Genomic DNA, 26,714 nt, shown 5'->3' on the forward strand with positions numbered 1-26,714 from the left:
GGTGCAGACAACTGTGCGTAGGAGTAGGGTAGAAGAGAAGGTTAGGTGTGAGTAAGAGACGACTTGGAAGAAGGTGGAGTTGAGGGCAGAGATAGTGCCACCAGCGGATCCGACGGCTGGCAGCGAGAAAGCTTGATCCAACGTGCGTGGCAGAAAAGATTTTAGTTTAGGTGCAGGGAGGTTTTCGAGTTTTGATTCTTGCAAGAGGGTTACGTGTGGTTTAGTCGTCATTAGTTCGGAGAGAACGTCAGCGCATTTATCATCATCGCCAAGGCCACGTACATTCCAGAAGCAAATTAAAAAGGTGTCATTACTCATAAGGTTTGTTAATGCACCAGATAACAAAGGCGGGGTACAACAGGCGTACAGTTACAAAAGTTACGCGCGGGGTCCGGAGTGGCAGTGGTACATGCAACAGCGTTTTTAGCAACCAAAAGTACAAGTAAACGGCAGCAACGAACGGGGAGCTAATGGTGGCGGAGACGGGCAAGAACGCGCCACCGGGCCAAGGTCGCAGAAGGTGCAGATCATGGAGCCTCATCGTCACCAGAGGCAGAGGCCTCGGATCCAAGGATGGCGTCCACCTGGCCGTCGTCGGCGCCGCAGAGCAGCGCAATGGCAGCGAGGTCTTCGGTGGATGCAGGAGGGGCGTCGGACTGATGTAGACGGGCTTCCTGGATAGCGCGGTCGATGGCCGTGCCAACATCCGAGGCGGAGAGGCGTGCCGCCTTGGCCTTGACGGCCCTGGCGAGCATGGGGGAGTACTTGGCCTCCTTGCCAGACAGCCGCGCGCTCCGCCGCAACTTGTCCTTGGAGACGGACTGGTCGCGTGCTGTTTTGCGGTGCTCCCTGCGAATGATACACTAGTGAGTATCCAGATCCTGCAGGGGGAGAGCTGCATCCATGGCGGTCTCAGTCAGTGGCAGAGAAGCAGGGGCAAAAGATTGTGTTGATTGAGCGGGGGAGGGGTAGGGGGATTACCAGCATCACGTGAAGACTCGCCAGCCGAGAACGTAAAGGTGGTGGGGCCAGCGGAAGCACCTGCAGGTGGGATAACCGCGGCGAACGCGGACGAGCTGGATGGCATCAGCGGGCCCACAAGCAGAGGGGCAGCAGCCGACCCAGCGCATGGGCTGGGTGGTGCGACAGAGCCCACCTGAGGCGTCGGGCGGGTGACAGGTGGGGTAGGCTCGGCAAGGGGGGGTGCATGCACCGCGTCCAGCGAATCGGAGGAAACGCCATGCAGGAGCGGGGCGTGCATGTCCTCCGAGGCAGCAGAACTGTCGTCAGAAATGATGAGAGGCTGTCGCATGGTACCAGGGGGAGGGAAAGGTGAGGCCAGAGCTGATCCCCCTGATGCAGAGCCAGGAGATGCGACGGGTGCACGGGGGGCGACCGGCCTAGAGCCGCCGTAGGTAGGATCGGCCCGCCACCCCGCACGTACCGCAGAGACGACGGGGACGAGGTGAGCAGGGGAGAGAGGACGTGGTGAGGCGCGCTGAGATAGTGGTGCAGAATCTCCGTCAGAAGAGCCACTGCCAAAGGGGGTGACATCTCCTTAATGACCTCTCAAACCTCCTGTCGGTGGTAGTAGCGTCAAGGGTATGCAAGTCAGCAAGCTGCAAGTTGAGCTCATTCCAATTAAAGTCAAAGTTGCTCTTGTCCCTTCCCCATGACCTGTGAACAGTAACTCAACCGTGTGCAAGCTTCATATGGTGGATGTGGTTCCGTAAGAGAAATAATAAAGTAGCCACGATGGGAGGTTCAAAAAATGCAAAGTGTGCTGTACATCTTCTCTCGCTTTCACAATCGCCATCACCAACTGAAAAGATACTCTGATCGTCGCCTAACACGACTCTCATCGTTCACACGAGGTCAACCGACGGGGATGGCGGTCGTTCCCCACTAGGCCACTACCAGCATCGCGGGATGCGAGGCCATGGCCGTGGCCTCCCTGTCCGATGCTGCTGCCAACTGGTTCCGGATCGATCGAGATCCGGCTGACAGCTGACTGGTCACCATCTCTAAACGCCCATGGTCGCACCACCTGCTCCATCCTCCACATATACAAAACCTACGTACGCGCCTCGCAGCGCACGACGGTTAGAAAGGCCACTGTCAACACCCCCGTCCGCGCCGTCTCACGCGTCGATCAAACCACTCGAGGCCTCATCGGCGGCCGTACACGCCATCGAAGCAGCAAGGAGGAGCAATGGCGGCGGCGGAGGCAGAGGTGAGCAACAAGGGGGTGATCCTGAAGCGGTTCGTGACGGGGTTCCCCACCGAGGCCGACCTGGAGCTTGTCACCGCCGTCGTTCGGCTGGCCGTGCCGCCTGGGTCGGCGTCCGTGATGGTCAAGACCCTCTACGTCTCCTGCGACCCCTACATGCGCAACCGGATGAGCGAGCACAACGAGGCCAGCTACATCGAGCAGTTCGTGCCAGGGGAGGTACGTTGTTACCAGACGCGCCCATTAATCCCGACTTGTTATTTACTGTTTAGGTTATCTCCTGATTTCTGCAGGAAATGAACTGTTTTATGTGTCTCTAGGCTATTCCAACTAGTAGTAGTAATGAAACTGGCACGCACGGCCGAATGTTTCTTTTCCGTTTTGAGCAGAATTCTATTTCTGTCGCCACCATCTTTTAGCAACTTCCCTTTTACGGTGAATTTTAAAAACAAGGTTTGGAATCACACGGCACTTGATTTGGTCGAATCTGGCAAGCTGGCCTCTGAGCTTGAGTGTTCAGATCAAGTTTTTTAGTCTATCTATGAGATCGTGGCATATTTTTAACATATCTATGAGATCGTAGCATATGAGATGGTAGTACGGTAGATTCCCCTACTTATATATATCTCAATATATTACTTCCTCCGTACGAAAATATAAGATTTTTGTAGTACGAACTGCAAAAACGTCTTATATTTTAATACGGGGGAGTATTGTGTTAAAAAGTTGTACAGGAAAACATAATAAGAACAGAAAGAAAACCAATACAAGGCCTCAAGCCATCTACAACAAGTCAGATGAAAGTATCAACAAAAGGTTGCAGCCTTGTATGTTTTCCTTTAGCTCTAAACGAGCAATTTCATTTCCTCCTTAAATCTCTTCTTGTGTCTGTATAGATTTGGCTGTAGACCTTGGAAAACGAAACCATTTCTAGTGTTTTGGATGGCTCATGTCACCGAAATGGTGATCTTAATCTATACTTACTAATAGAGTCATTAGTGCTTGTGCCCTTCCGCCGTTGGTATTTTTGCACAAAAATCCCTGTATTTTTTGGTATTCAACCCGCACTTCATAAATATACATACTGTAGGTACACCTCCGCCAGCGATCACTCGCGTTTGTCCCCAGCTCGTGCGCCGTCTAGGCCATGTTGGGCCGATGCGAATAAAAAACATAATTTCTTGATGTGCGTGTAGGGTCTTGAGGAAAAAATATACTGTAGTTGCTCAATGTGGGGGTCGAACTCGGCACCTACCTTCCGATGAAGGAGTCTAACCAAGCGCACTGGCAATGCTTTTGTTCGGATAGCTGGTTTGCTAACTATTTAAAAGTCCCACCTCGCCTTTTTACAAAAAAAATCCATTAACTTATATACCTTTAGGAGTTGTCTACGGCACCAACAGGCGGCTTTAATAGAGGATGATGTGCGGATTTCGGAATAAAGGAATTAACTCCCTCAATAAAAGAGGAAAGAAGTGATAGTGAAACGGCTCTAATGGGATGGAATTGTTGGTTGACTTGTGGGACGGTGGAGTGGTGCATGGTTGGCTGCTTGTGGGTCAGACATGCACAGAAATAAGGAACGATAGGATATTGAGTCTCTGTTGGAAAAACAAGGACGGAAATAAGAGGGGGGATTTCAACCGACGTGTATAGAGAAATAATGAAGAAAAAATTAATCATTGTGACAGGAATATAAGGAAGCTAGAAGGCGTGGAGCGCTCCTCTGTCCACGGCTTCTATATAAACCTCGACGTGATAGCCAAAAATAAGGAAAGAAATTTTAGTCCTTGCAGCAAAAAAATGAGGAGGGAAAGCAAAAGCTTCTAATTAAAAGGGATTTCTAAAAAAATAGGAAGGAAAGAAATTTAGGAAGATAGGGATTTGATGTTCAGAAAGTTCAGGTTATGTCCTACTTCGACTTCAAGTCGTATCTTCCCTATGGATTATCGAATAGAGTAGCAAAGATCTAACACATGTCCCCAACCTTCTCTCCTCTCTTCCATGGCACCATGGTTGGCCAATCTTCGCTCCTCGGAGTTGTACCCCTGATTGTGTCACGTTCATCAGTCTTACGACCGTTACCAATAATATCCTAGTGTGTGACAAATTTGTATCACACTTACCAATCCTTGCAGAAATTACCAAGCTCCTGGATGAAAAGATTTTTGGGCATAAGAAGGAACTTGTGCATGAACTGTAGTGCACCATCCTCAAGAAATTTGCGGCAAACATTGAAGAACTCACGGAGGAAGCATCAACCGACCGGGTTGCCATTACACATCTAGAGAAGGGCATCCCCATTAAGACCTTCACCAAGGAGGAGCACACGTAGGACACGCGCAACCTCCATTGAAGTCCGTCCTCTTATCTAGAGGACCACACCTAGGTGAGAGGGAAAACATGCGCCTACGAGAAGTGGCAGGAGTACAACCTACAACCACGTCAGTGAAAACTCCAGTAGCAATGGGGTGCCCTCAAGAGTTAGCCATGCGACAAATCGCAAGAGTAGCTATGCTTGCAACTGTGGTGGTGATGGAGTCCTCTCTGGCTGGTGTGGTGGACTCACAAGCAACAACACCATTTGTGCTCTTCCTAGTAGCAACGGCTCCTCTTCCCGAGTCATTGACAATCCCTCTATTTCATGCATCGCTCCTCCATAGGCTACCAACTGCATTAGAGTTTCTTGTGGCGGGAACAAAAGATGAGCATGCCCTTGAAACCCTCCATCACAAACCCTAAGGCTCATGAGCCCTGCCAACCTTCGTTCTTCCTTGGAGTTGTACCCCAAGTGTGTCACATTCATCGATCTTGTGGTCGGTACTAATCCTAGCACGTGACAACCATCAAGAAGGATGTTGTGTAAAGGATTCACAAATTTCAATCCATGAACTCTTAGGGATGAGCTATCTTAATTTAGTGGTAATGATGCTTTTGGTAAAGTCTGAAACTCGCTCGATGTCAAGTGATTTGCGAACGATGAGCCTGGTACACTTGTTCAGGGAAGCTTGTTGCTGAAGCTCTAGCGCCCAAGCATAACCATTCATGTTAATCTCTAATGGAGCTAGTGGGGGCAAGGATGAGCCACGGCCCCCTCCAAGATTGATAAAATTGTGTATGACCCTTCAAAATTTTCATTCCACCCAACTATTTGTGTCCCCCCCCCCAAATGCTTGGCAATTTGTGCCCCCCCCCATCGATTTCTAGCTCTATCCCTGATGCCAACGCTAGTTGAGCAGAGCCAAGGTGCGCATTCGTCATTCATCAAAGGTCAAACCATTCATGTAATTTTCACTGTGCAAAGATTGGACAAAATTTTACATGAGAAGCATATCCCAAGCATAATGTTGAAGCTGGATATTTCTAAAGCCTTTGACTCGCTATCCTGGGAGCTCCTAATGCAGTTACTCATCTTCAGAGGTTTTGGCCAGAGGTGGAGTTGGATTGCATCCTTGCTTTCGTCTGTCGGCATGTGCAATTCGGTGAACAAATCCCTTTTTGGCTACATCTTCCAAAAGAAAAGTCCTCGATAGAGTAACCCATGTCCCCATTATTATTTGTGCTTGTCATGGACTATATAGCTGCCTATTCAACTTGGCGCATGTTGAAGGTGTTCTTTCACCCCTCAACCCTCAACTGTTTAGACACATGACTTCTTTATATGCTAACAGTGCAGCGGTCTTCATTCAACAAAAGATAGATGATGTTGTCGCTACCAACACCATACTCACTTTCTTTGGCAATGTCGATAGCCTTGTTACCAATGTCACCAAGAGTAACCTCTACCTATCTTATGTGACAATATCGACAATGAGACCGTTGGGCAGCCATTGTCATGGCTGATTGGTACCATCCCCTTCACCTATTTAGGTATGCATCTATCCTTTACCAAGCTAAGAGCATTGATTTCCAACCGTTTTTTGGACAAGCTAACAAAGAATATTGTTGGATGGATTGCCCAATTCATATTATCTGATACGAGAGCCACGCTGGTCAAGCATGTACTCTCAGCCATCCCCACATTACAGGTAGATGGCTAATGCTATGATTTTCACTGAACCTGCTCGAACAAAGATAACAGTGGCAATTGTCTCGTTAGTTGGAGGTAAGTTTTCTCGCCCAAGCCACTCAGAGGCCTCGGCACCCCCGATTTTGAGATTCACAATAGAGTGCTTCCCGTCCGCTGGTTATTATTCAATTGGGAGAACTATAACAAACCGCCATTCGCCTACATCTGTCAACCGATCCTCTCACCAAGAGCATGTTCCGACCTTCCACCTGCATCAGTAATGGCTTTCTTTTGGTACAACCATTGGCTTAATGGTTGTGTGTCGACGGATGATTTCAAGTGTCTCTTTTTACATAGCTATTATCGACAATGCTCGTTTCTCAAGCTCTAACCAACAAAAAGCAGGTTACCGCAATCAAGCCTTTCCTTGATGTTGATGTCCTCTCCAACTATATGCGACTCTAAAATGTCTGAACAGTGTGCACCTAAACGATTCTAAAGATCGAATCACCTAGAAATAGATTGAATGCGGCTTTTATTCAATGAAGTTTGTCTATTTGATCCAATTTGAGGGTCCATATGCTCTGAGCTTAATGGCCTCGTCTTTCTTCAAAAAGGAGGATAAACCCTAGCCTTTGCATCAATTGATGCACACGTCTCCGCCCATGTGCCACCGAAGCTTAAGCACGTGCTTGGATTCTGATCGAGAGCAAATGCCTGACCGCCGACAGGCTAGCACAGAGGGGATGGCCACACAACCCAGTGTGCTCCATCTGCCACTGTCATCTTGAGATTACGATTCACCAGTTAGCCACTAGGATAATACTTCTAAGCACTTGACCATTGGCCACAACATGTATTGCACTGCTTGAGGCTACCTTGCCGAAAGTAGCCATTGTATCTATGTGTCTCTACATGCTCTTCAACAAGTAAAAGCTTCACAGGCATTGGAACACTAGTTGCATCCTGCTCTAGTGGTTCTTCTAGACTGAAAGGAATGCAAGGATCTTCAATAACGTTGCCAAACCACTAGCTACGACATTCAAGCTAGCTTACGATGAGGTGCTCACCTGGAGGGGGAGCTATGATTTGCCTCATTCATCACATTTTGCTACTCCAACTGAGCCTCCCAAACAGATCGCCTAGACCTGTACTTCCTTGGATAGACTAGCAACCACCATAGTCTAGGGTTGTTCTTTCTTCTCCGCTAGCTATGCCCAGCTAAACCCTTGTACATTCCAACTCTCTTAATAATTCACCCTAGTCTAGGTTTGTTTCTTACTTCTCCATGGGCTATGCCCAGCTAAACCCTTGTACATTCCAACTCTCTTAATTCAATGAAACATTGTATGTTATATTTCGTCAAAAAAATACTTCAAGGAGTTTCTTTTTACCGAAGATATTCAAAACACGGTTTATTGTGAATAGGAAGGAGTACATATCTACTATTTTTATATTTTCATAAAAATACATGTGTTAATCACAGAAGAAATATTCTTGACCATCTATTTTTCAGTCAGGTCGAGTTATAATAGAGATATGATCTCAAAATTTTGTGGCCTTTAGTTGTGTATGCGCAAGTTGTGCAAATGTTCCTTTTATCTAATATATAGACAAATGCAAATGATAGTAATCAATTAAAGTTTATTGTTCATCCTACTCACAGTTGACACTCAACACCATGTTATTTACGACTGTAACTTGTAGTTTACTCTATTGTCATGTCAAGTATGAACTGTTGGAAATATGAGCAATTTACTGAATGATTTTATTAATAGAAATATTAGATAAAGCATGACTAATATAGCAGAGATAAAACATTTCATGTAATTTGACAGAGAGAAGGTAAATAGCATCTGCATATATGAACTAGAAACAAACACATCTAGAACAGACACTAGAGCAAGAAGTTGTGACAGAACCTCTAACAGGAAGAGTATGAGAACATACGGAACCGGAGCAGAAGCACCGGTCTTGGGGTCGGTGTCCTCGCCAGCCATGTCGTCGAGGAGGTTGTCGATGTCGGGGAAGAAGTCGTCGTCGGGGAAGTAGTCGTCGGAGTCCGGGGCGTCCGTGACGAAGAAGTCAGTAGTCGCGCTGAGCGCTCCCCAAAAACCTTATCACCCTTCTCCCGTACAGGACTCAAAAGGTGCGGTTGCAGAGGCCTACTGTCCCGACCTGCGGTGCACGCCGCAAGCCGGGATGGGGAAGATCGTAGTAGCAGCGCAGTGCTCAGGAACTTTGTGGCGAGAGGAAGAGGATCTTCTGGTGCGTCTCTCTGAGAGGAGCGACCTCCCTTTTATAGGTGCAAGAGGAGGAGGTGAGAGGCTGCACCGGGAGCTGAAGGGAACGCGGGAGACAAAACGAACAGGCAGCATATGAAGAGTGCAACGTTCGTATTCAATATCCACTACAGCAAAAACTTTCCAGCTCCCGAGTGACCTTTCGTATACCCGTTGTGCGTGGCAAAAATTTAGGCATCGGCTCGGCTCATTCCCGCAACCCGCGGCGCGTCATGACGAGGCGTGGCATGGAGAGGTGTGCGGCGGAGGAGCGCGCGTGGATGTCCCTCTTGTTCTCATGCTCATACAAGTGGGAAAAAATCCTCCCTTATAAGAAGGTCCAACTCCCACTAAACTAGCAATGTGGGACTAAACTTTAGTAGTATCCCTTGCCTTGCACGAATGGGCTAAGTGGGCCTCTAGGATTTATTTAGGAATTTCTGAAATAGTTATTGGGCTGTCCCAAAATAGACTAAATTCCAGCATGAACTACAGTTGTAGCGACCCGACCCGAATGGATCAAGTCTCTGTGCTTAAGTGTCATCCCTGTATCCGTATGCTGACACACACAGTACTCGAGGATTTATAACAGAGGTAAATCACATGTATAAAGTAACGTAAATACTATTACCTCAATCCATATAGCGGAAGTAACAACAAGGTTGTGGATTCCCATCAACACCAACGGCAAAGTTGAGTGTAGAAATCGTAACCCTAACGTATCACTTACTCGTCATAAGATTCCTGCAACATGAGACGTTGCAGCCATGTAGGTCAGTACATTGAATGTACTGGCAAATTCACACCATAGGGCAATGATGAATAATGGCTATCACTACATGCATATTTGGCTGGTGGAGGCTCTAGGTTTAATTTTGCATAAAGCTAATTTTTCCCTACAACAAAGTAATATATTTTATTTAACTACAAAGTTTGTTGAAAAAATATTGAGAAGGTAACCCCTTGCTCAATCCCAAATCATTAATAACCCAACAATTTCATTAAATAGAGTGATGAGATCAAATCAATAATTTAAGAACCAGATACTCAAGATGTCCATAACCGGGGACACGGCTAATCATGATTAGTTTGTACACTCTGCAGAGGTTTATGCACTTTTCCCCACAAGACTCGGTCTCCTCCGTTGAATTTCTCGCACTACATGATGTTTGAGAAACGGATGACCGAGACACAGTCTTTCAGAAGCGTTAGCTCGTTACGACGGGTAGACAGTACCACCTACATCCCCTACATCTGCTAGTCTACCACTGTAAGAGGTCACACAACATACTCAACTATGCCAGAGCCCATAATGGCTTGTGGCTGCACACGAAAGTTTCTAGCATAAATAATCTTATGATCCCTTTGAGCCTGGGTGGCAAACCATAGGATGATCACACGGGTGCCCCGGGATCTCCTTTGACAATGTTGGATTCCCCAGGTGTCCGGGCAATCCACTGGTATCCCCAGGGTGCCCCAAACCAATCCACCCAGATATGTATTAAAGTAGCCACCTTAAGTTTCCCTTAGATATAAATAACTCTCACATCTTTCATGAATCTCATAAACCAATCCACGTCTACGAGCATAGCAAAGTAGTGCAAGCATAACGCAATAATACCCTGGGTTTGAATGCAAGACAATAGGTTCCTACCTCATCAACTACTTCCCAATACCCACATGTTATCAAATCCTACTCATGCAATGTTTGAGGGTTGAAACTAATGCATAAAAACTGGGTAATAAAGGGATATGATCAAAGTGTGAACTTGTCTTATACTGTTGATGAAGATGATTCGCACTCATAACTCCTAATAGTTCTACTCGTCACACTCCCGTCAATCTATCGTAAGCAAGCAACAGTAAGAATCGAGAAAAGATCTCGGAAAACTTTGAAAACAAGCAATTAACTCTTGCAACAGAAAACAATTTCTAATAGTACCTAAATTGGGTGGATTTGGTCTTATTAGAAAGTTTAGGTCAAGAGCTTCAATTAGCAAAAAGAATCAAGTAAATCGGAGTTATAAAACTCAAGTTATGGTCAAAAGAAGTTTGAATATGAATCTGAACAAATTTCGAAATTTAAAAATTTCAAAAAGTTGATGTGACAGGTTCACTGCATAGGTGAAAACAAGACGAAACTATAGGTTAGATGAACGAGTAAAAAGTTATGGCTATTTGAAAAGTCAGGGCTAAACTGTTTTACGGAAGAAAAATAGCTACGCCTAAAAGAATTCTAGGTTTAATATATAAATACTGAGACTAATTGATAATTTATTTATTCTACCGTACTAGTCTAGAAATAATAAACTATGAAACTATAAAAAAATACGAAGAAATATATCTTTATAAGGTAGAGAAAAGACGACTTCAGAGAAAGGAGACAACTTCCAGAATTCCCACCGGAGAGGGAAAAAATATTTTTCTTTAATGAATCTAGTTAAATCAAAATATTGATTTAACCCGAATCGGATGATTTTTGAAGGTTGTATGAGTCTATATTATAGGTGGAAAAGAGGTTTAGGGTCAAAGGCTAGGCAATGTGGGACTAAACGTAGACGTAGAAAAATAGAATGGAGAAAAACGCACGGCTAAAGTGTTCGGCCGGCCGGCGCACGCGCGCTGCATTTTTTATTTTGAACTTTTCTTTTAAGAAAAAGAAATATTTCTGAAAATGATATTTTTTTCTCCAAGCATAACCGAAAAATAAATAAAAACAGTTACCGGCCTGTCTGCTAACTATGTTGTGCACGTGGGCGACGGATAGTTATAGGACGCTCACGTAGTTTGTTTTTTTAATAGAAACAGAAAAGGAAAAACTGAATAACGAAAATAAAGATAAAATTTTATATAGGCATATTATATATCAGAATTTTCAGTAAACGATTTTCTACAACCCGCACATTTTTCTAGCATCAAATAAAGTCCACATAAATTCAAATAAATCAAACAGTGCTACTGGCTCGTTTAAAAACCAAATAAAATATTTTAAAATATCAAAATGATTTCAAACTCATTTTCTCTACTTCTCTACTGTAGGGAATCATTTTACCCTATTTTCCATATATTTTATTTTTGGGGAAAAATAATTTGAATAAAACCCAAATAACTCCAAATTCAGAATAATTTCAAAAGGATTTTCAGTTTGATTCTTTTAAACTTCCAACTCATATTTCATATGTTTTGAAGAAGTCATTTTATCTTCTCTCATGAAAATCATTGAGTTGCTTAAAGTTTCTGAATTTGAAATATTTTAAAATAGAATTCAAACCTTTTTCAAAAACCCTTTTTCATTCAATTAAATGCAAGAAGTCATATTATATTCTCTCTAGGGTTTTGTGATAAATTAAAATTTGAATTTATGGAGATCATAAATGCAAGGTGAAAGTTTGGGAAAGTCATTTCATTTCCTCTCATTCAACTTTCAAAAGTTTGAAATTTCACTCAATTTCACACAAGCAACCACACCACAATCAAACAAACAATAAAAACAATTTATTTAATATAACATTCCAAAATTTAGAATTTTGGGATGTTACAACAGTGCTTTTCTTTTACTCGAAAACAAAGCCATGAAGACTATTGCGTTATGTTCACTACTACAGTCGAATTCTCTGAAATTCCAATGCCTCACTGAGTATGATTATTCCAGGTTTTGGCTACTTTTTCAGTAGGCAGGGTGGTAGCATCTGGGCACCCGAATTTCAAGTCGGGTGATCTTGTTTGGGGCATGAGCGGATGTGAAGAATACACTTTGATCACTGATCCAGAGTCTCTTTTCAAGATCAACCATCCTGAACTACCTCTGTCGTACTACACAGGTGTTCTTGGTGAGTACATTTTTATTTTGTCAGAAACAAAGTGCCATATTTAATCTTATATTTCTGTTTTTCATCAAATGAAGCACGTACTTGCATTTTTCGTTGACTATATCTGGTTGACAAACTAGAATTTTGGCACAAGCTAGCATGTCCAATAAATTAATTAACATGCCACACCCAAAACACTGAATGAAACAATAGCGGGAGCTTACATGTTCTACATACCACTGACATGTTGTTCAAAAAGTGACCTGAATCAATTGAAACAAAGATTGCATCCATTAAGCACTGAAACATATGATGAAAAGGGACAGACTTTTGTAAAGCAAACATATCATGCAACAAGGATCGAACCACATACGTGAAAGAATATGCTCACTTGATCATGGCAGCTTTGTTGTGGAAATCTTCCACCGAGTTCCATCGAAATACGAATTCAATCTCCTTAACCTGAGACCAGTTAGGCCCAGACTCAGGACTGAGGGTCAGTTTGGTTCGTAGCCTGGGCATCATGCCTGGACGAAGCTGGTGCATGGCATGCGCCTCGTTTTTCTATTTTTCTGGCCTGGCCAAGCAGCCTAGGGAGACACCTGTTTTGATTGCGACCTGGGCCTGGAATGATTAAACAAGTATATGTCTGACAAAGTAGCCCACAACCCACCTGTAAACTACTAGTTTAGCGCCAGGCTGGTGTTAGCTTGCCTCCAGGCGAGCGGAAGAGGACGCCTGGGAGGCTAATCATATGCCTGAGCGACCCAGGCCAGGCTAGCTCTAGAATTTTGTGGACTCCAACCAAACAAACGCCAGGCAAAGTTCAGGGACGTCCCAGGCCAGGCAACGAGTAGCATGGACGCGAACCAAACTGACCCTGATTTTGGTGAGCTTCACCGGCAACTGCCAGGCATGGACCAGGCGAGAGGAGCATGTTTTGTGCGGCGACCACGAAATGTTGAACTCTTTGCAGTCCACACAACCTTGCTCTTCGTCAGGTCGATGGCGAAGATGTGCCCGTCCAAGAAGAAGTAGACCTCGTTGGCGTTCATGCATGGGGTGGACCAGCACCACAACGGGGATGACCCTCTCACGCAGCCTTGCATCCCTATAGGTATGGTCGTCCCAAACCTTGTCCAAGGGGAGCTTGAGCCTGCTTGTCCATGTCGCGTCAGACGGGTCGTTGGAGGATAGCGTCCACATGCTGACCTCCGGCTTGTCATAGGAGCCATGGATCTGAACGTACCGCAGCCGGCCGCCGCTCACCTTCAAGCAGCGGTGCACGTCACCGTTGACGGGGTCCAGGCGAATGGCAGCTCATCAGGGACATGCGGAAACATGGGGCTGTTTGGTTCTAGCCTTGCATTGCCACATTGTGCCACACATTTTTGCCAAGCTTATAGTTTAACAAAATGAGAGCCACAAGTTGGCAAGCCTAAGGGAATCTTGCCATATTTTTTGTGTGTATGTCATGTGGGGCCTAGTGTGACTTGCATAAGTTGTAGCTTGAACCAAACACTCATTTAAGTTGGTCAAACTTGCCTAACCTTAGGTGTGGCAACCTTTGACAAACTTAGTCACAAACCAAACAGCCCCACGATTTGGTAAAACTTGGGCTTGTCGGTGTCGGATTCCGGGTTCCGGCAAAACCCTTGAGGTTCGAACACTGGGGTGCGCACGAAGATTTTCCCACTACCAAATCACGCCCTCAGCCTCACCGCGATCTCGAAAGGCTAGCTAGAAGAACTCGCAACACAAGGTTTATACTGGTTCGGGCCATCGTTGTGGTGTAATACCCTACTCCAGTGTGGTGGTGGTGGATTGCCTCTTGGGCTGGTGATGAACAGTACAAGGGGAAGAACAGCCTCCTGAGGAGAGGTGTTCTTGTGCTCGGTGAATGTGTTTTTGGGTGAGGATGGCTCAAGATGATCCCTCCTCCTACTATGGTGGCTAGTCCTATTTATAAAGGCCCTGGTCCTCTTTCCAAATATTGAGCGGGAAGGGAGCCAACAACGGCTAATTTGAAAGGGGACAACTAGCAAGCTATCCTGACAAAAGTAGTCTTCACCTGCCAAAGGCTCTGGTGGTGACGCCGTCTTGGGCCCCACGGTGACCTCCGTCCTGCCGTCCTGCTAGTCTTGGTCTCGTTGCACCGATATGAAAACCTTTGCCTGATGCCTCGGTACTCCTCGCCTGCGCTTGCCTCCTTAGCACCAAAGAGGAAACGAGGACACTATGCGCGTTGGCGCCCACCTGGCCTTGATCGTCATGGCTGACGTCGTAGGAACCTCGCGAGGTTCGCCTTGCCTTGATCTCTCCGCCCCTCGCGAGCCAGCCTGGTGAGGCCGCTCCTGAGGAGGTCTTGTGTCGCCCGCCTCGCGAGGCTTGGCCCCTCACGAGTGTCTTGAATGCTTGTTGGTGAAGACGGGTCGTACTGGGCCTCGAGTGGAGCCACGCCGTGGGCCGCAGGCAGGCAAGTCTGGGGACCCCCGTTCCCAGAACGCCGACAGTAGCCCCCGGGCCCAAGGCGCGCTCGGGCTTGGCTTCGAGGCGTAGCCAAAGGGCAAGTGCGGAGCGCCGCGGGCCCCAACAGCCTGCGGCCTTGGTCGACGCGTGGCGATCGATTGGACGTGGGCGTCTCCGCTTCCCCACGCTGCCTCGGCAACTGCCCGACTTGACAAGTCCCTGCTGCATGCAAAAAGGGTTATCATTACCTGTGATCATGGGGATCGCCGGTTGCCCTTCCTTGGGCTATATATGAGGAGGGAGGTGAAGCCCCCGTCGCCCATCTCTTCCTGCTCTGCTCGCTCCTTCTCCATTGCTCCTTTGCCAGTTGCGACTCCCATGGCGCCCGTGAAGAGGTTTTCGGCCGCGGAGAAAGGGAAGGCCCGCCAGGAGGGGCCCGGCTCTCTGCCGCCCAAGCGTGGACGCGGTCGTCCTCGCAAGCACTCCGCGACCCCCACCACGGCCCCCCGCGGCCGCGGCGGTGCCCCTTCGCGCGGTGGAAACCGCCTACGTCGAAGTAGCCCCGTCGATGAAGGGAGGCGCGCCATGGTCGCACGGCCTCCCCGGTCGTGCTTCCACTCGGCGGAGGTGCTGCCGGAGTTCGTGGTTTGGTCGGAGAACCCGGCCAACACCTGGCTTCAGCTCCCGCGCTTCTTCATCGGCGAACTGCCGGCCGCAGGTCCAGGCGGGCTCTGGCTGCAGGCAGACGGCTGCTGCAGCAAAGCTTCGTGGGTCGCGGTCGAGGTCTCCGTTGCTGGCAACGTGGCCCTGGCCCGCGGGTAGCAGACGTTTGCCCGCGCGCGTGGCCTGGGCAGGTGGTGCACCCTCCACTTCAAGTACGATGGCAAGGCGACCCTCTACATGAGGGTGTTCGGAGAAGACGGCCGCCGCGTCGGGTGCTGCCCCGAGGACAACGACGGCGACGAGGTGCTTGGCCTTGGCGACGGTCGAGATGAGGGCGAGGACGACCTCGTGCCAAGCTATGGCAGTTCTCCTTCTGGCGGTAGCTCCAACAGCGGTGGCTACGACCAGCCGCCGTGCTCGCTTTGAAGGTGGCAGCGGGTCGTCTCGCTGTCGCGCCTCAGTGAAGCACGAGGAAGGGTCCGGCTGAGTTCAGGAGAGCGCCGCGGGTCCGACCTCGCGAGCCGCCGCGGAGGCACGCGCCGCTGTTGTTTGGTTCTTCCTTTTCTTCCTGCATTAAGAGACAGACGAGTATGGGGCCCCGCAGGGGCGTGCAACAAACTATGATTTCCAAGTTGTTATGCTATGTTTATCGTTCCTGTGTTGTGTCGCAATATCAATGTCTTATGTAGGCACGTAGGAATAACTTAGCTTGATGTGCTTGGAGTAGTTTCCGCCTCACGAGGCGCGCATTCCTCCGTGCCTGATGAGGCGTTTAGGAACTGCAAAAATTTGTTAGTAGGGGATTCCGAGCCCTGGTCGCAGGCGGCGCCGGCCATGACCCAGTGCCCCGCATCGCAGTACCCGAGGGGCACGGATTGAGAGAGGGACGCCAGCTTGCGGCTCGAACGATGGTGTCTCACAAAAAAATGGACAAGAGACGCCGAGACGCTCGCGAGGGCACCTGCTCAGCCCCCTCGCGAGGGACGTGAGAGAGAGTACAGGTCAAACAGAGAACCGAAGGCAAAAACAGAGGCAGAAGGTGATGGAACAAGACCGGCAATCAAACACCAGAAAGCAAATTTCGATTAAAGATGGGCAAGCCAACTACGGAAAGCAAATGAAAAGCCGCGTCCAGCACCTAGTCTAGTCTTCTTGTCTTCTCACCAGCGCGGAGCTAAGTGCTACCACTAGGACGTGGGAGGGAGCCCCAGAGGCCCGAGGGCGGCACTCCTGAGACTCCGGGGCGTGTACAACCCCACTCATTATTACGTGAGAGTGTCACGAGCGGAGACCTTCACAGGCACTGGGCCTTCTTCGCAGGCGTTGGGCCTTTCTTCATGGGTAGAACCTCCGGAGGTGCTGGATGTTCCAGGCGTTCCTCCCCCAGCACGAGGTCCATCCCCCACATGGCGTCCTGCTGCGCCTCATCAAACGCCAGGACCCGCGCGGAGCGATGCTTGACCTCGTGAGGGAGAACCGCTTCTGCTCCGTAGACGAGGAAGAATGGGGTCTCGCCTGTTGGCTTGGTAGCGGTGGTGCGGATGGACCACAGCATGGGCTGGAGCTCGTCGTGCCAGCCCCTGCCGTAGGCCTCGAGCTTCTTCTTGAAGGTCCTGGTCTTGAGGCCTCTCAGGAACTCCGCGTTGGCGCGTTCGGCCTGATCATTGCTACGGGGGTGCGCCACTGAAGCATAGCAGATCTGCATTCCAAGGTTAGCACAATATGTCTTGAAGAGATTGCTAGTGAACTGCGAGCCGCTATCGGTGATGATGCGGTTGGGGACCCCAAACCGGCTCACGAGACCCTTGATGAACTTGACCGCGAAGCCGGCCGGGATGGTGCGGACGGCTTCTACTTCTGCCCACTTGATGGACTTGTCGATGGCGACGTAGAGGTAGCGGTAGCCCCCCAGGTGCTAGAGGGAACGGGCCCAAGATATCCAGCCCCTAGACCGCGAATGGCCACGAGAGCGGGATGGTCTGGAGGCCCTGAGCCGGCTGATGAACCTGCTTGGCGTGGAATTGACAGGCCTCACAGGACATCACCAGCTCAGTCGCATCGTTGAGCACCGTAGGCCAGTAGAATCCACTGCGAAACACCTTGCCGACGAGGGTTCGTGACGACGAGCGGTGCCCGCAATCCCCGCCGTGTATGTCGGCCAGCAGCTCTCTCCCTTGCTCCCTGGAGATGCAACGCAGTAAAACGTCATTTGGCCGCTTCCTGTACAACTCGCCATCCCGGATGCAGTATGCCGTGGCCTGTCGGGCCACACGCTCCATGTCCTCCTCCTCTTCTGGCAGTGTCCCTTGCGTCAGGTATTCCTTGAATTCCTTGATCCAGCACCCCTCCTGAAGCTCGAGCGCCAAGAGCAAGCATGCTCCCGAGGTCGGGCCGCAGGCCGGGGCTCCCGAGGCATGTGGTTGAGGGAGCTCCTCCCGAGGCAGATCTATCCTTGAGAGTGGCGGTGTTGTTAATGGTTTGAAGAGCCGCTCCTCGAAGACGCCAGGCTCTTGGGGTAGCCGCTTTGATGCTCTTCTGGCGATGTCGTCGGCTTCCTTGTTGGTGCCACGGGGCACATGCTGCAATTCCAGACCCAAGAACTGTTTCTCCATCTTGCGCACCTCCGCGAGGTACGCCTCCATGTGCTCGTCCTTCGGCTCGTATACCTTGTTCGAGAAGTTGACGAGGAGCTGCGAGTCGCCCTTGATAATGAGGCGCTTCACCCCCAGGGCTACCGCAGCCTTAAGGCCAGCTATGAGGCCTTCGTACTCTGCTATGTTGTTGGAGACCTTCTCGCCCTGCTGGAAGTGGAGCTGCACGGCATAGTAAAGCTTGTCCTGAGTGGGCGAGATAAGCACTGCTCCAGCCCCCGCGCCCTGGCGTGAGGACGCACCGTCGAAGTACATGACCCAGCCGTCTGGTGCTTCACTCCCTGGAGATAGGGATTGATTCTCGCCTGCTTCGAGCTCTGGGGCGTTGGTCCATTCTGCCACAAAATCTGCGAGCGCAGCCCCCTTGATGACCCTGGTCGTGCTGAACTCCAAGTCAAACGCTTGCAGCTTGATGTTCCATTCAGCGACACGTCCGGCAGCATTGGGGCTCCTGAGCACTCTTTCTAGCGGATCAGCCGAGACGACCTTGATGGGGTGACCCTGGAAGTAGTGGCGCAGCTTGTGCGAGGCCACCAGGAGCGCGAGCAAGATCTTCTGAGGCATGGGGTATCGTGCCCTCGCATCTCATAGCACTGTGCTGACGAAGTACACCGGGTGCTCGTCGAGGGCGGGAGAGCTGGCGGAGTCTTCGGCTTCTGAGGGTTGAGCTGTTTCTTTGGGGTCTTCGGCTTCAGGGGCTTGGCGGACTGCCGAAGCAGCCGCTGCCTCAGGAGCATCGCCTTTGTGCCGCACCGCTTCGTCCGGCCTGGTGGTTCCACTTGGCGGCCCCTTGACCTGGCACTCTTCTCTGAGGGCCACCAGCGCTGCGCTGGCGGAGTGGGGCGTGGCAGACAGGTAGAGCACCAAGGGCTCGAGGGGTCGAGGTGCTACCATTACTGGCGGGCTGGTCAGGTACCTCTTGAGGTCTTGAAACACTTGGTCGGCCTCCGGAGTCCACTCGAATGGGCCCTTCTTCTTCATCAGCTTGAAGAATGGTAGGGCGTGCTCTCCCAGCTTGAAGATGAAGCACCCCAACGCAGTCACTCGACCGGCAAGCTTCTGCATCTCCTTGAGGGTCTGTGGTGGACTCATGTCTTCGATTGCCTTGACCTTTTCCGGGTTCGCCTCGATCCCTCTGTGGGACACGAGGAAACCCAGCAGCTTGCCGGAAGGGACGCCAAACACGCATTTTTCTGGGTTGAGCCGCAAGTCCACCTGACGCAGGCTTTCGAAGGTCTCCTCCAGGTCCTGAATTAAAGTCCTTGCCTCCCGAGACTTCACCACAATGTCGTCGACGTAAGCTTCAGCGTTCCTCCCGAGCTGCCGACCCAGGGCGATATACATCAGCCGCTGGAAGGTCGCGCCCGCGTTGCACAGCCCGAACGGCATGCAGGTGTAGCAGTATACCCCACAAGGGGTCAGGAAGGTCGTCTTCTCGACACCTTCTACTGCCATCTTGATCTGGTGGTAGCCCGAGAACGCATCCAGGAAGCACAGTAGGTCGCACGCGGCAGTGGAGTCGACGATTTGGTCGATGCGTGGAAGCGGGAACGGATCCTGGGGGCAGGCCTTGTTGAGGTTGGTGAAGTCGACACACATGCGCTCCTTTCCGCCTTTCTTGGGCACAACGACGGGATTTGCCAGCCATTCAGGGTACCGGACCTCACAAATGACACCTGCCGCCTCCAACTTGCGGGTTTCTTGGACGATGAAGGACGATGAAGGACGTCCTTGCTCCCAGGCGTCTTCATGAGGTTGTAGGCCGGATGGGTCGCCGCCATGAACTGAGCCAGCGCCAGGTACCAGAGAATAGCGTTGTATGGCAGACGGATGTGGGCGACGTCGAAGTCGATGAGCTCGGTGCGGTAGTTGTCGCGGGTGCCGAAGGTCACGGGAAGACGGATCTGCCCCAGGGGGCTGGAGGAGCCGCCGCCGATGCCGGAGAAGGGCTTGCTGGGGCGGAGCCGCTCAAGTGGCACGTGGAGGAGGCTGAAGGCCTCCACCAAGAGCACATTGAGGCTGACACCGCCGTCGATGAGGGTCTTAGTGATGGCTACGTGGCAGATGGTGGGTGTGCAAAGCATTGGGAGCACCCCTCAGCCGACGGTGGTGACGGGGTGATCTCCCGAGTCGAAGGTCAGGTCGGCTTTGGGCGCCACCCAGCCCGGTGGAGCCCCCTGCCGCGCGGAAACGGCGCTGATCTGGCTAAGGAACAGCTTGACGTGGCGATCCGAGGGCGGCGCCTGTGAGCCGCCGAGGAGGGCCGCGACCGCGTGAGGCACCGGTGCCGCGAAGCGCGCGGCGAAGAGGTCGTGCAACTCCTCCCAAGACGTCACCGCGGATCCGGGGAGGTTGAGCAGACAGGCGCGTCGCGCGCCAGCGAGGGCCATGGGAAGCCAGTTGGCCATGACCTTGTCGTCGCCCCAGCCTTGAGGACGGCCTCCTCATACGCCAGCAAGAAGGCCGCCGGATCCGCTGCGTCGTCGTAGCGCGGTGGCATCTCCGGCTTGAACTTGGGCGGCCACTGCACCTGTCGTAAGGCGAGGGCCAAGGCTCGGAGCCCGCTGGCCCCGCCGCTGGCATCGGTCGTCGGAGCGGGAAGAGCAGCGCTTGCCATGGGGGCGTAGCGCGGTGGTGGCGAAGCGCAGACCAACGGAAGGGAAGCTCCGGCGCACCCCTACCTGGCGCGCCAAATTTCCTCCTACCCCCTACCTGGCGTGCCAAATGTCGGATTTCGGGTTCCGGCAAAACCCATGAGGTTCGAACATTGGGATGCGCACGAAGATTTCCCCCCTACCAAATCACGCCCTCAGCCTCACCGCAATCTCGAAAGGCTAGCTAGACGAACTCGCAACACAAGAGACACAAGGTTTATACTGGTTCGGGCCACCGTTGTGGTGTAATACCCTACTCCAGTGTGCTGGTGGTGGATTGCCTCTTGGTGTGGTGATGAACAGTACAAGGGGAAGAACAGCCTCCTGAGGAGAGGTGTTCTTGTGCTCGGTGAATGTGTTTTTGGGTGAGGATGGCTCAAGATGATCCCTCCTCCTACTATGGTGGCTAGTCCTATTTATAGAGGCCCTGGTCCTCTTCCCAAATATTGAGCGGGAAGGGAGCCAACAACGGCCAATTTGAAAGGGGACAGCTAGTACAAGCTATCCTGACAAAAGTAGTCTTCGCCTGCCAAAGGCTCTGGTGGTGACGCCGTCTTGGGCTCCACGGTGACCTCCATCCTGCCGTCTTGCTGGTCTTGGTCTCGTTGCACCGATATGGAAACCTTTGCCTGATGCCTCGGTACTCCTCGCCTGCGCTTGCCTCCTTAGCACCAAAGAGGAAACAAGGACACTGTGCGCGCTGGCGCCCGCCTGGCCTTGGTCGTCATGGATGACGTCGTAGGAACCTCGTGAGGTTCGCCTTGCCTTGATATCTCCGCCCCTCGCGAGCCAGCCTGGTGAGGCCGCTCTTGAGGAGGTCTTGTGTCGCCCGCCTCGCGAGGCTTGGCCCCTCGCAAGGGTCTTGAATGCTTGTTGGTGAAGACGGGCCGTACTGGGCCTCGAGTGGAGCCACGCCGTGGGCCGCAGGCAGGCAAGTCTGGGGACCCCCGTTCCCAGAACGCCGACAGTTGGCGATGGGGCCACAAGCGAGGATACAGTAAGCGAGATCAAACCACCAGAGGAGCCCTTCGTTGGAGAGGACGTCGTCGCCACGCCACTCTCTCGCGTCCACTATGTTGGAGCACTCGCACCTCTTCTCGTCCCAGTCGTACATGTCCTCCGTGCAGAGGAGCGTGATGCGGCCACGATCTTTGATGTGCCACGGGTTGAGCTCTGCGACGATGAGATGGTTGTCGCCGCAATGGCAAATGAGGCCGACGGAGTGGGGGCACGTGATGCCACTGTTGCGAGGGAGGATGCCCAGTGTCCTGCGGATCCACGGGTCGCAGAGGTAGTAGGAGATCCCGATCATGGTGCAACCGCAGAGGAGAATGACGCCGCAGCTATCGACCGCTGCGATGGAGGGGTAGTGCAGCATGCTGCCAGCGGACATGTCGACGTTACTCGCGACGGTTACGTGGGAGGTGAGCGGAACTTTCTCGAAGGTGAAGGACATGTTGGTGGATTTCTCGAAGATGCTATGATTGTTTCCCTCCTTGGCCAACACCCTCGGGATGCCGTACAGGATGAACCACTCCGCCGCCACTAGGGCCATTGCCAGATCGGAGGAGATTCGAGCTGTTAGGGTTCCGTGTATCGTGTAAGGGGATAAGGAATGTCGCGCACTAGAGAATATGGACAAAGAATTCGATACTATGGGAGATCTCATACTATGGTGATCTTCGCGCACCGGAGAATATGCTAGAGAATATGGACAAAGAATTCGATACTATGGGAGATCTCATACTATGGTGATCTTCGCGCACCGGAGAATATGGACGGAGCGGAACGTGAGGATTTTCAGTGATACACATCTCACCCCACGGTGCAAGAAGTTTTGAAGAAATAAAAGGCTAGGGTAGATAGCCGTGATCTTCCCAGGACCTTTTTTCCTTCAATTTTGCTAGACGACAGTCGCACGAAATTCGAATTTGGGTCAATTGATTCGATGGAGAGGAGGCAGCAGCCGCGGAGGAGTACGAGGCCGCCGGCGGAGGCAGCAGTAGCCGCGGCGGAGTAGCTCCTCGTCTATCTTAGGGGTGCAGTGGATGCAGGGGAAGCAATATCATCCTTGTCTATCTTAGGGGTGGCGGGGGGTGCGGGTTCGCCAGCGTCGAAATTGAAGGTCTGCCAGGGTTAGAGGTAATGCCTTGGGCGGCAGCAAGGCTCGGCGATGTGGGAGGTTGAGGGGAGGGTGGGGCAGCGAGGCAGCCGCGGGAGCGCAACCGGCCAGCGGCGGAAGCAGGCGGAAAGGCCGACGGTGGCTTGACGGTTTGAAGAAAGAAGACGATGGCTAAAGATTGAAGACGCTCATTTGGACGTCCATTCTTCATCAGATGGCTAAACCAGTCAACTGACCCAGATTGCATTCTCAGCGACTCGTTTCTAGCCGGTCCCTTTTTCCTTCATGTACTTCTTGTACGGCTCAACTTTTGTACCGCCTGCACGCTTGTACCAATAAACTCTCTTTTCTTTCTTATATAAATAAAGATCGGCCAAGGCCTTTCGATTCACAAACCAGAATTGCAAGAGTTCATTTGTCCTAGCTTCCACATATGGAACCCTAGTTTGTCACCATTTATTTGTTTATTTTTGTCTTTGTGGTGATGTATAATTGGTGTGCTTGACTACTTTTTTCGATAAAGGGCGATTTTATTATCTCAGAATGTAGCATCAAGGGAATACAAAATATTATGGGTAACACCCGGCCTCTGCATAACTGAGATGCACACAGCCAAATCCAAAAGTCTGACAAAAAACATGAAATATAAACCGACATATCGGCAACAGTAAAGTCCTATAGACCGACACTATGCCTATGTCGAAGGTGGTGGTGAATCGATCCGGAGGTTATGCTGTCACCCATGTTGGGAAAAAACCTCCGTAACCACCTGCTCCAACCGCGTACACACCGCCTTGAACAGCGATTGGTGCTCTGATCGTTGTAGCATAGACCACGTATGAAGCGAGTGCGTACAAAGGAAAATAACCTGCAGAGGAGAAGCATTTTTTCCATTAAAAACCAAATCGTTTCTACATAGCCAGAGCGACCAAATTAAGGCGTACGCTCCCACCCTTATAAGCGCTTTAAACCTACTTGGAATACCGTCCAACCAGTGACCAAATATATTGGCAACACTTATGGGCAGATATAAATTTGACGCTATTTGAATGATTGACCACGTAGAACGTGCAAACTTGTTTTACATAAAACAACTTGTACATAGAAACTACGAATGAACTTTCCCAAGTTTTGGAAGCATGTATAAGTTATGCTAGTTAGTTAATGAGGACAGAAATTAGAATAAAGAAATAGGACGAAAAGGGAATATACTAGTCAGATCTCTAAGATAATGTGAGAGATTCATACATGCACCTTCCTTCAAGGAATCATACCATGGAATTTCACAGCCACAAATCAAAATGGATGGCTAAATTATATGTAGAAAAAGAATAAGACATCAAGCTCATCAGTGTTATGATTTAGGCTCTTCTCCCCTCAAAAAAGGGGAATTGGTATGATCTAAGCTTGGTGTCTTCATATATTCATGCAATTTACTTCCTCTAGCGAAGTTTTAAAACTCATAAAATACACTATTATTTATTTACTAAATTTGCAAAAACTTCGCTAATGCAGGCATGGCCGGACTTACTGCATATGCTGGATTTTTCGACGTGTCAAAACCAAAGCAAGGCGACTATGTTTTCATCTCATCGGCATCGGGCGCCGTCGGGCAGCTTGTTGGACAGCTTGCCAAGATCACTGGCTGCTATGTGGTTGGCAGTGTTGGTTCCGATGAGAAGGTTTTCCTTTTTTTCTGCATACTCATTTTTTCACCTGCTCTGTATCACTGAAATTGTCTAATAGTTCACTCCCGCAATTGAATGATGAATTGGTTGAATAACTTCAGGAGTTTTTCACTAACCTAAAATATACTCGCTCTCTAAAGAAATATAAGATCATTTATATTACTATATTAGTGATCTAAACGATGAAAATAATGTGATGGCTTTTATAATGGTTGCATGCTTTACCATTGGGATCATAATACTAGTTATTTCTACTAAGTGAATTATATTCGACCATTCCATTGAGAAGAAAGTCAACATGTATGCACATTTTCAATGATAACCATTTTATAGTAACCTCTGGCCAATTGGCAAGGTGCTATATTTACCTTTCTTGTCCTCTTGCCAAAGAACCCTAGCCCTAAAGAAGTAAATCATTGTAATCACTCCATCATGGATTCAGATGATGGAGAGTATGTAAATCATTGTAATCCTACCTCCTAAAGTCAGAAATCTAGCCTGCAAGTAACCAAGTTATTCTCAATTTCTCTTCTATGCTTTTAATAATATGTAGAGGAATGCCAAAGTATAATGGAGGAGTCCCACCGTTCAACCTTGAAAGGTGAAAGTATGAGAAAATTCTTTGTCTTTATGGTAACCGCAGGTCAACCTCCTAAAAACCAAGTTTGGCTTTGACGACGCTTTCAACTACAAGAAGGAAGAGGACCTCAATGCCGCACTAAAGAGGTTCTAAAAGCCATTTTCCTTATGAAATTCTAAGTTCCAATCACAAATGGCTACTAACATTTTCCACAAAAAAGAAACAAAAGCTAAACATGGTTCCCTCCCCCGTGATATTTCCTCTCAGATGCTTCCCGCAGGGCATTGACATCTACTTCGAGAACGTGGGCGGTGCGATGCTAGCCGCGGTGCTGCCCAACATGAGGATGAATGGCCGGATCGCCGTGTGCGGGATGATCTCGCAGTACAACCTGGAGCAACCGAATGGTGCCCCTAACCTCTTTTGCTTGGTTGCCAAGCGCATCCGCATGGAGGGATTCATGGTCCTGGACTACTTCGGCACCTACAACAAGTTCGAGGAGGAGATAGCGGGTTACCTCAAGGAAGGGAAGATCAGTGTTGTTGAGGATGTTGCCGAGGGGATTGAGAACGTGCCGACAGCGCTCATCGGGCTCTTCTCCGGGCACAACATTGGGAAGCAGCTGGTCACCATCGCACATGAGTGACGTGACAGGCTAACAGAAAGGGCATGGGGATGCAATATATTCATATTGGACGCGTGGAAGTGTTCGTGTTTACGATTGACCTATGTATATCGATGGGATGTCAAAAATATTGGTATTTTATCTCTATTTTTACCTCTTTTTATATATACATATAATACAAATATTATTGTTAAACTGTAGCATTTTGAATATGGATTTTGTTGAATACTTTGGACCATTTGTGTGAGTCAACTATGGCCCATGTGCCACATTTGAGGAATAGTGGGGGGTCTAGGGTTCCAGAAATTTAACAAGAGCTCCAGGTAAAAATGGGAGGGCCTCAAATTAATGTACACTAGGTATAAGTTACGAAAAAATGTACATAAGGTATAAACCTTTTATGCTATGTTTTTTGTGTTCTTAGAGGTAGCCATCGTACGCCAGAGATAGCACCATATGGAATAAAGGTTTCATGACTACATTTCAATCGGAGCCAACACTAGGAGCCAACCTAATGATGTTTCTAACTTGACAACTACTTCTTCTGTCCTGATTTATTGGTCCCTCAGTGATAGAGGCGAGGGTTCCGATCTTTTCATGAGATGATAACTATTGATTTGGTGAAGACGACTTTGACGATCCGACTTAGAATGTGCAACGACGTTGCGTCTTAGCAATCTCTAAATCAACCCCGAGAGGTTATTGACCTTAATCAACCTAACCACGACGGTCTATTCCTGCAAGCAATCGAAGAACAAACAAGAATGTGATAAAGCAATATGAATATTGCGAATATGGATGAAGTATTGACAAAAGTGGGGTTCCAAAGCGGTCTTGGCCTGATCGTTGAACACAAACGAAGTGCACGAAGTTACAGCAATGGCTAACTTTTAACTAATTAAAACCCAAATCTAAAACGACGACCTAAGGGT

General features: G+C 49.6%; 1 protein-coding gene across 1 annotated transcript; it reads left to right on the top strand.

Annotated features, from left to right (window-relative positions):
• Positions 1-1,977: 1,977 nt before the first annotated feature.
• LOC109740477 (2-alkenal reductase (NADP(+)-dependent)) lies at positions 1,978-26,020 on the top strand. The gene is made up of 5 exons (XM_020299536.4): positions 1,978-2,449; positions 12,174-12,351; positions 24,405-24,571; positions 25,221-25,303; positions 25,425-26,020. Exons 1-5 carry the CDS (start codon positions 2,213-2,215, stop codon positions 25,801-25,803), a joined length of 1,044 nt encoding a protein of 347 aa, XP_020155125.1. The 5' UTR covers positions 1,978-2,212; the 3' UTR covers positions 25,804-26,020.
• The last annotated feature ends 694 nt before the right edge of the window (positions 26,021-26,714 follow it).

The sequence above is a fragment of the Aegilops tauschii genome, chromosome 5, assembly GCF_002575655.3.
Source record: "Aegilops tauschii subsp. strangulata cultivar AL8/78 chromosome 5, Aet v6.0, whole genome shotgun sequence".
Classification (NCBI taxonomy): Eukaryota; Viridiplantae; Streptophyta; class Magnoliopsida; order Poales; family Poaceae; genus Aegilops; species Aegilops tauschii.